The sequence below is a fragment of the Sinocyclocheilus grahami genome, unplaced genomic scaffold (genome assembly GCF_001515645.1).
Source record: "Sinocyclocheilus grahami isolate Dianchi unplaced genomic scaffold, SAMN03320097.WGS_v1.1 scaffold1769.1, whole genome shotgun sequence".
NCBI lineage: Eukaryota > Metazoa > Chordata > Actinopteri > Cypriniformes > Cyprinidae > Sinocyclocheilus > Sinocyclocheilus grahami.
Genome location: NW_015506948.1, coordinates 49,282 through 59,363, shown reverse-complemented (window position 1 = coordinate 59,363; position 10,082 = coordinate 49,282). Strand labels below are relative to the sequence as shown.

At 40.1% G+C, this 10,082-nt stretch overlaps 1 protein-coding gene across 1 annotated transcript; it reads right to left on the bottom strand.

Moving 5' to 3' along the window:
* Positions 1-7,664: 7,664 nt before the first annotated feature.
* LOC107572533 (uncharacterized) lies at positions 7,665-10,076 on the bottom strand. Its single transcript, XM_016258949.1, has 5 exons — positions 10,055-10,076; positions 8,782-9,942; positions 8,591-8,693; positions 8,113-8,245; positions 7,665-8,031 (listed from the first exon to the last, which is right to left on the bottom strand). Exons 2-5 carry the CDS (start codon positions 9,619-9,621, stop codon positions 7,815-7,817), a joined length of 1,293 nt encoding a protein of 430 aa, XP_016114435.1. The 5' UTR covers positions 9,622-9,942; positions 10,055-10,076; the 3' UTR covers positions 7,665-7,814.
* Positions 10,077-10,082: the final 6 nt, after the last annotated feature.

Genomic DNA, 10,082 nt, shown 5'->3' with positions numbered 1-10,082 from the left:
GAGAAACCTACAGAAGGACAAACATCACTGCAACACTCAATCTGGGCTATATGCCGGTGTGGCCAGACCCAATCTTTTCCCCAGTGAAGACACATGAAAACACACCTGGAATTTGCCAAAAAGCACCTAAAGGCCCCTCACACTGTGAGAAACAAATTCTCTGGTCTGATGAACATCAATTTCAAGCATCGTGTTCAAAGGAAACCAGGCACTTCTCATCACGTGCAGAGTACCATTCCAAAAGTAAAGTGTGGTGATAACAGCCTTGTGGGGTTGTTTTTCAGTGGCAGGGACTGAAGGACTCGTCAGAGTAGAAGAAAAGCTCAATGCACCAAAATATTAAGATAGCCTTAATGAAAACCCAGTCCCGAGCATTCGAACCTCAGACTGGGCAGAAGGTTCACCTTCCAACAGGACAACGACCCTAAGCACACAGCAAGAGTGGCTTATATCCAACTCTGTGAATGTCCTTGAGTGGCCCAGCCGCAGCCTGGGATTGAACCCAATCAAATATTTCTGGAGAAACCTGAAAATGTGCATCTGCCCCCATCCAAGCTGACAGAGATTGAAAGGTGAAGAGGCGAGGAGAAGAATGGCAGATAATTGCCAAATGCAGATGTGCAAAGCTTGTCGCATCATAGCCAAAAAGACTTGAGGCTGTAAAGGTGCTTCAGCCAAGTACTGAGTTTAACATAAGTCTTTGGAGGGGTATAAATGAAGGAGTATGAATACTTTCGCAAGGCACTATATATAATAGTCCATATGGATCATGCAAGATTTTACAAGTTACTTACTCAATCACCCCATCCACTGTAATTCTTAAAGCTCATTTCTGCAACTTTCAAAATTACAAATTTGTTTTAGCAGACACAATAACCAATATTAAACTTTCTTTTCTACATTATATTATATTGTATAAACTTCAATTTTCTGACTCTCGCCGGCAGCATTTTAGCTAATTGTCTAAATTGTCTCTTATGTAACATTATAAGTAAACCCCAAGGAACATATTAAAATATTTTTAAAATCCATGTCATGACCTCTTTAATGTAAAGTGTGGTAGCCCAAGCACAGATTAATAACTTTCAACTTCACAACAACAAGAAAATAATTCAGCTCTGGTTTCTGATTCTACCACAGCATGTGAAAAACAGTCTAAATCATTAACATTCAATTTTAAATTCACCAGTATAATAAATTTATCAACTAGGAAACATGCAACATGAACATTAACATATGTCCTTTATTCTCACTGGAGTGACAGTGGCTATTTGCACCATTGCATTTTTGAACTTAAGGATGTTTATATCGTTTTTTTTTTTTACTTTCGGGAAAAAAATGTTTTAGATATTGTTGGTATTTATCTCTGTTAAATGAATTAGTAAACTGAGTAGATTGGGTAGCGTGAACATTCTGTGAGCGGTTTATGCTGTCACAGAGCGCACGCGAAGACCGCAGCAAGTTGATGTTTGAACTGGATCGTCGACGGTTCTGGAGCTAGGCCTACTTCACGTTCCACATCTGTATTTACATCTGCAGCTGCTGGTGAGTCAATGATCAACTCTTCACTTATCTAACGTTTTTATATTGCGTTAATAGTTTCACTTCCATAGTCATTTTAGCCGTTAATGGTGCTTTCCATATTAACCGAATTAGAGCCAAATCACGTTTATTATTGTTATGTAGATTTGTTTCCATGACACCCGAAGAGGCAAAGCCAGACCATTAACTACTGCTTTTTGTACCTTTTAATAAACATTTTCAGATCACTTCACCTTTCTAAAACTTTTTGTTGCTTGTGACTGCTTCAGTTGAAATATATACGTTGTGATTTTGCAGTATGATGATACAGACTCAGCATCTGGCCATTAACATTCAGTGTTTTTATTTACCAAGTTGCACATTTTCATTGTTTTCTGTTGGAAATGTTGCTGCAGAGTCAGTGATGTGCTGCTGAAAAGTGATTCAATCACCGCTAAAGATTACGTTGAGCAATTACTTTCGTCAGAGAGCAGGAAAGTGTTGTAGGAGAAAAATATTTCAGTCACTACAGCAGTGGTTTACAATCCTGAGAGAGCCTCATGAACTGAACTGTGTCAGATAAGAGAGACATACAAAAGGATTGAACCAGAACTGAAAACCACTGCAGTAAAGGATGGAAAAATACTACAATCAAGAGTATATGTAAGAGTAACACAGGGATGTGTTTTATAGTACAGTGTGTACAGGTATGTAACCTCAATAGCCATTTAAATTAAACCTGAAAGGATGCCAGACCACCATTTTCATCTACAACAGTGCTTTGCAAACCTGTCCTGGAGCCCCCCACCACTACTTATTTTGTTTGTCTCTCTCAACTTACACTCCTGATTCAGCTCATTTGTAGACATTGTAAATTCTGAATTGAGTTTGTCCGATAACAGAGACACACATAATGTGCAGGTGCGGGGGTCAGCAGGACAAAATTTGGCAAGCACTGATCTATAGTTTAGTATAAGGCCATTAGTCATATTAGAGGCTTGAGGTTCATCCCTGAGGTACCTGACTTGGCCATGACTTCTGAGATACCTGTAGTGGCCGTTGCTTCCTGAGGTCCCTTTAAGGGCTGTTGCTCACTTAAGACGCTGTCAAGGCCATTGCCTCCCTGAGGTCCCTGTCTTAGCCAACCCTCCCTGAGGACCCTGTGACGGCCAGTGCCGCTTAAGGTCTCCACTGTTATGGCCAAAGCTCCCTGAGGTCCCTGTCACAGGCTCAGTGCTTGAGGTTCCTTTCAATATCGCTGTCCAAATATGCCTACTTCCCTACTATATAACAGGCAAAAAGCAGTATGAGAAATTAGTAATATGTTTGTATTCATAGCATTCATAAAACAAAAAGTACACAAATGACCTACTACCACTGACGAGATTCTGTGCAGTGAATGGCAGTGAAGCGACGTAACCCACGCTGTTGGTCACATAACAGTACATGTAGTACGTCCAGATTGCATTCATACTATACACATTTATATTTTATGGCTGATTTCAGAGACATGAGCTCCATGCGATCAGCGGGTGCTCAGTGCTCATGTTTCCCAATGAGAGCAGCCACAACTCGGCTAGTCCTTCTGACATTTGCCACTGGCTCTTATGTCTCTGTAGTGGTTAAACATAAGATATATTTCATTTTGGGTATATCTAACAGGTAAACTTTGGTCTGTATTCTATTAATCTATTAATATGTTAAAATGAAAATGAAAAGAGGCAATACTGTTTGATATAATATTTTGTTTCATTGTAATGTATGCATGTTCCCTGAATTACACTTCTGCGGCTATTAATGTTTAAATGAAAATGAAAAGAGGCACTGGTGTCTCTGTTATCATATTTCGTCTTATTGTAAATACAGTGAGGAAAATTGCAGTAGCCAAGGCGAGCTGACTGACGTTATCAAGTACGCTGCTGTTCCATTTGCAGAATTACCAGACTTGTGTCGTCCTGTCTTGTAGCTGGTGTGTGGTGAGTGCACTGGCGCCGTTGTTCTGTGGCTGCCATCGCATCATCCAAATGGTTGTAGACTGAAGGTAAGGGTTGTAGAATACAGGTAAGAGTTGTAGAGTACAGGTAAGTCCTGTGAAACACAGGTAAGAGTTTAAAGTACAGGTAAGAGTTTTAGACTAAAGGTAAGGGTTGCAGAGTACAGGTAAGTCCTGTGAAATACAGGTAAGATTTGTAGAGTACTGGGGCCCGTTCTTCGTACGTCGCTAACTCAGTTAGCTGGATTTGATTGTTGACGATTTGGCATGATCTTGGATTGTTTGGTTCTTCGAAGCTCATCCCGGAAATGCTGTCATAGCAACAGGTCCGTAAGCTTAAACCTGCTCGGGAGCAGGCTTATTTCATGTAAACATGATTAGATTGCATCTTTTTAAGCAGAATTGATACTTAAAATCTGTCCCAGCCACAGCTACTTTATTATAAGAGTATCCTACTGATCCAGGGACAATAATTTAAAATAATAGTCATTTAAAAATTAATTAAAAGATAATATAATAATGTTGTGTAGTCTTTAATACTATAGACACAGCCAGTTTTACTTACTGAAAGATTTATTCATTATAAAATAATTACTTCATAATTGTATTAGAGTCGTGCATTAATTTGAGTGATGACAGATATTATGGGAGTGGCTTGATGGAGAGCAGGAGATGCAGATAACTTGATCTTGACCCTTAAGAAACTTTTAATTAATGCTGTCACGTAACAAATCTGTTCAAATATAAAATTAAATGAATTGCTAATTAATACATTGAAATAAAAATGTAAAGCCTGTACAAATATTAGAAATCATGAATATAATTGGGAATCATGTAAAACATTTAATAAAAACAGTGCACATTTCATTTATCTATTATAACATTTATGTAGTTTTGTTCGCTTGGCTGTTTCCTTATAAAAGACCAGAAATTTGTCAAGTTTTTCGTCAGGTGTCTTTTTTAATTATATGATGTCATTACGTTGCTGTCTTGCCGCCAGCCAATCGCTGCACTGCTGATCGTGGTTTCGAGTATCGATACATTCCCTTTTAAATCAACCCATGAACGCGCAATTATCTCAAATAATTCAATCCAGCCAAACTAATCATCAATGACAGGTGCGTTCGGAGAACCGAATTAGCCAGATCCTTATTAGCGCGATTATATCATCTTGGATGTGACATTTAATCTCGGATGTAATAAGCGACGTCCGAAGAACGGGCCCCAGGTAAGAGTTGTAGACTTAAGGTAAGGGTTGTAGAGTACAGGTAAGTCATTTCAAATACAGGTAAGAGTTGTAGACTAAAGGTAAGGGTTGTGAAATACAGGTTAGAGTTGTAGAATACAGGTAAATCCTGTCAAATACAGGTAAGCGTTGTAGAATACATGTAAATCCTGTCAAATACAAGTAAAAGTGGTAAAGTAGAGGTAAGAGTTGTTGAGTACAAGTGGCTAGGGCTGCACGATTAATCGAATGCGATTGCCACACACATTTTGTCAGTAAAGCCGGTTCTGTAATCAGCAGTAAATCTCCATCACCTGCTTTCAGATGGAGCAGCATTTACTAAACAGAGCCGTAGTTCACTGACAAGTTACGCAAAAAAATTGCAGACTATATTATTGCGCGATTATGAAATCAAAGAAATCCTTCGCGATAATGACAGCTGTTTGCGTAGCTTCTCAGTGACTACGGCTCTGTGTAGTAAATGTTGCTCCATCTGAAAGCACATGAAAATACACATTTAATAACATGTTTTTACTCCAGACTCGCTTCATAACGACAGTCGAGTGTTTGAAATAAATCCTTCTGTGAGATGATGTGGCTTCTTACACAGAATAATACACACAACATTTCATAGTATTCTAAGCAGTAAAGACATTGCATTATAAATATAATTTATTATAATAAGAACTTGGATAAACCATATATTGCCGTAGTTGTGTGTATTAGTCGCGTTGAATCAATAAAAGCAGTTAAATCTTCTGTTTATACAGCTACCGCTATAGGGATTTCCTGGGTTTCTTCTACTAGGCGTATTTAACAGGGTTGCCAGGTTTTCACAAAACCTGCCCAATTGCTACTCAAAACTAGCCCAATCACGTTTCGAGGGGGATCCCCCGGTAAAAATCGGATTCCGGTGAGGTAAAATACACATTTTTGGTGGGGTTCCCCTGGTAAAATTGGCATTTTAGGGAATTGAATATCACGGTTATTGGGGTCGCTTAAACCCGCGGACATGAAAAACAACCTGTGGCAACAGTGTTAAAGTAGCCCAATTCCACAGGAAAACTGCGGACTTGGCAACACTGCCGTATTTGGACTTTCCTCACGAGAGCGCCCTCTGGTCCTCGGATGGAGATTTACTACTGATCACAGAACCGTGATTCACTGAAAGATACGCATGACAATCGCAGCTTCTGTCTAATCACGATTTCCATTTCGATTTATCGTGCAGTCCTACAAGTGGCCTCAATAGCCATTTTAAAATTGGGCGGTTATTTTGTTAATTATGATGTAGCCATAAATATAATAAATGAAAGAGGCAGTATTTTTATATATGTGCCGGCCAGGGGAGGATAGGTCCCCCCCAGCTGAGTCTTGTTTCTTCCTACATTTTTTTTTTTAGTTTGCAGTGGCAAGTTTTTCCTTGCCACTGTCACCTTTGGCTTGCTCACTGGGGGATCTAAGGCACTGTAATACAACCTTGAGGTTTTTGTCACTATTAATGTCTTTGAGGAGCCTCTGTTAAGGCCAATGCCCTCCTCATAACAGACGATACTTATTCCAATCTACAGTAACACAGCAAAAGAAATCATATTTTATGTGTGTTGTGAACGCAGTCTAAACTGTACTGAGCTAAAAGACTACTATGAAGTAATGGCAAGAAATCGCATCTTTATTGTTGCGGTAGTCATAGTTTCGTTCTTGAGCAAAGTAGATCCAGTTATTAAATCGTTCAAAAGAAAAACTCTTGAACCAGGAGTTACCAGTTTAGAACGTTCGATAAATCCTTAATCGACTACTTCATTCACAACTACCAGATTCACAAGCAAATGACTCTTATGACTCTACTACTTTATAGTGATTTAAAAACATACAGATCAATCGGCATGGTCCGAATCACATGCAAATGGCTCTTATGATTTGGTTATTTTTAATGAAATATATATATATATATATATATATAAACAAAAATAGTCTGAATCCCTCACTTAATGACGTTAAAGCACAATAACTTAAATAACTCAGTAACATAACATATACAGCACGAGCAGTGTCTGATTCACAAGCAAACGACTTTCATGATCTGGTTATTTTAATGACCACAATGATCCACAGACTAAGAGCCTCATCATCGCAGTACAGGACCAGCTCCAGTCTATAGCCGTGATCCCAGTCCACCACAGCCCCATATACATTATCATATTATAGAAATAAAACAAACAATTGAAAATGTAAAAATATTTTTTAATAAAGAGTGGTTCTTCCACAATACACAAGTCTCCACTGTTATTTCCATCTTTTAAGGTTTGGTAAGAATGCAGAGATGTGCTCATATTGTGTTATCACTGTAATTCACACTGTAACAATGTCAGTTTCACACTGCATTACTAACTTGAGTTTATTCTGATTGAATTTTCATGCCATTTATGTTGTTACAAGTTCCAGCTATCAGTAAATGGGGGAAAAAAAATATATATCTAATTTATGATTTATTTTAACTTTAATCTTAAATTGAAACAATAAGCTGACTGTAATTGCAGTCTCCTATTCATGCTGGGCTTAGACTCTTTAAGAACGGGCTCTCCCTCATTGTGCACATGAACTAGGAACACGAGCGTTATGTTAATGTGATGTGTCATGTTTGTGACAAGCTGTTAATAAATATTGCATTCACATGTGGCTGTTGCTGTGTTAATTTATGGTACATATAATAGATACAGTATATTGATTCTTCTAATAATCATCTCATGATTTAAGGTTATTTTATTATTTTTTTTAAATCACGCACCAGTGTGTGTGTGTATGATTACACAGACTGTTTTTTTTTTTTTTCCGTTGAGATGCTAATGTTTAATTTAAAAAAAGACTGCACATACACACAACAAATCATTTCACAAATGTAATTTTGTTTTAAATGATAAAATGACATACTGCATCAATCATAGTTAATGTGATGAACTACAGCTGTTTGTTGCTCAGCTAGGAAATCTGTGAGAAGAAATGAGTTCATACATTCACTAAAAATCACAGCGACATTTGATTACAAGTCATTGATCTAGTTTTGGAAGAAAACGGCTAGCAAAAAGTTTCTGCATGACAAATAATGTCCATACGTCTCTCTAGAACAGGTTTGAGTGGGGAATATGGGTGTGGAGAATCACAGCCCAGTAGCTGACGTGTAGATGATTCCCAATCCCGGCCGATCTCCAGCCTGCTGCACACACACGGATACTGTCTGTCTGTCCGGCCGGCCCAGTCCACGGCCCTCTTCACTGCCTCCCAGTACATCGGTCTGAATGGAGAAAAGCAGATAGTCATGGATACAAAAACACAAGAGTCAATCACTACACCGCATGAGGACGTGTGCTGGTACCTGGGCTCCTGGGACTCTTTTAGTCGGAGGAGAGACTCGAGCAGCTGTCCCACTTCCAGCTTCTTCACCCGGATCAGCTGCAGCACCAGCAGAGTCGCCATCAGCCTCAGAATTTCAGCATGAGCCTTCACACCTGACACACAAAACATGTGACTGATTAACTGATTCTGACTCACAAACTGTTTGAAAAATAAAGATCAGATTATTTTAAGCTATATTCAGATTTAGCCTGATGCATATTGCACTTTAAACTGGAAAGCACTCTCATTCTAGCAAGATCTACTATGATTGGCTGGTGTTACACAGTAAAGACGCACCTGTGTTTTTCTCAGTCTGTCTAAATGGCACATGAACAAACTGTGATTGGTTGCTTTATGTGCCAATCAGATGGCTCGTCCTGTCTAAATGGGCAGTTCTTGCTGAGAATAAGCTGCAATATGGACAAGACCAACAACAGGCATGTAAAAAATCCTGTTACCTAAGGAACAGATGCCTTTCTCTTGAAGGAAGACATTTGCAAAAAAGTCTACGTCCAGGTTAAGGAAGCTGCTCAGTCTGTCAGTGCACTCCCAGTATCCATCCTATATCAAAACATATTGCATATGTTCATATTGCCTTACACATTTACATACTGTATAAAATCTAGTGAATTAAATCCTGTGTAAACACCTCATGCTGAAGCTCAAACAGCTCATTCCAGGCCACTTTGTCTCGTCTGCTTATTGGTTTTTCCACTTTTTGGAGGAGTAGTTGTTTCCGTTCCTTTCGCTGTGCTCCAGGGGCTGAGGAACCAAAACGCTTATTCTTGCTTCTGAAGGAACCACCAAAGCCACCAGATGCAGTGGGAGAGGGTGGTGCAGACACTGCAGGTGGAGCAAAGGCAAAGGAGCCACCAGCCCTGCTCCTCCCGTGAAAAGATGCGCCCACCCTGCGAGAAATAGCAGGAGGGGGAGCGGGGCTTGGAGTCATGGACATGAACTGCTGAGATGCAAGACGAGGAGGATGAGGAGGATCATCACAGACAGGAGGAGTTGAGGCATAAAGCTCAGTGGCAAACTCTGTGGCAGAGGAAATGATTGGACTCGTGGGGCAAAATATTGGAGACATTTTTGTAAGGGAATCAAGGCTGTCTTCTATGAAATCAACTGATTCAAAACTAAGATCAGAGGAAGGAGGCTCATATGAGGGACACCCTTTGATCAAGAGGCCAGTTCTAGACATCATGGATTTAGCAGAAGGAGGTAAAATCCGGCGAATATTGGAGAGAGATTCCACTGAGGGAGGAGGAGGCATACAGGTGGTAACCTGGGAGGCAGCTGGAGGGGGAAGCCTGCCACTCATGGAGGCACCACCACGTGGATGAGGAGGAGCCATACAGGCGGTAACCTGGTAGGCAGCTGGAGGGGGAAGCCTGTCACTCATGGAGGCACCACCACGTGAATGAGGATGAGGAGGAGGCATACAGGCGGTAACCAGGTAGGCAGCTGGAGGGGGAAGCCTGTCACTCATGGAGGCACCACGATTAGGAGGAGGAAACCTGCTAGCCTTGCAGAGAACTTCCACTGGTATTTCATATCGACGAGCGGCTTCAGGCCTGGGAGCAGACGATTTTTTCAGATAGCCTCTGAAAGCATTAGTGCTACCTTCAAAACGTGAAGGATGCCAGGAGCTACTGGAGCTAGGAGGAGGAGAAGAGCGAGCTGCAGATGTTTTTTTTCTAAACTTATTTTCATATTCATCCCCTAAATCATCATCAAAATCGGCTGCTACACAAGCAGAATCCAGGAGATCTTCAGATGTGGAGCTACTGCGCCATCCCTCTGATTCCGTCTGAAAAAAAGAAATGAAAATCATTGTTGTGAATACTAGAAGCTGAATGATGTCAACATTTATCACTACATGATATAACAGCTTTAATAGACCCTTTTGTTGTTACCCATACATCATCATCTTTAGCACTACTAATATGC

Coding starts and splice junctions, on each gene's coding strand:
- LOC107572533 (XM_016258949.1), bottom strand. CDS start 9,621: ATGAGTGACAGGCTTCCCCCTCCAGCTGCCTACCTGGTTACCGCCTGT. Junction 8,694..8,781: donor TGTTTGAGCTTCAGCATGAG/GTGTTTACACAG, acceptor GTTTTGATATAG/GATGGATACTGGGAGTGCAC. Junction 8,246..8,590: donor GAAAGGCATCTGTTCCTTAG/GTAACAGGATTT, acceptor TTTGTGTGTCAG/GTGTGAAGGCTCATGCTGAA.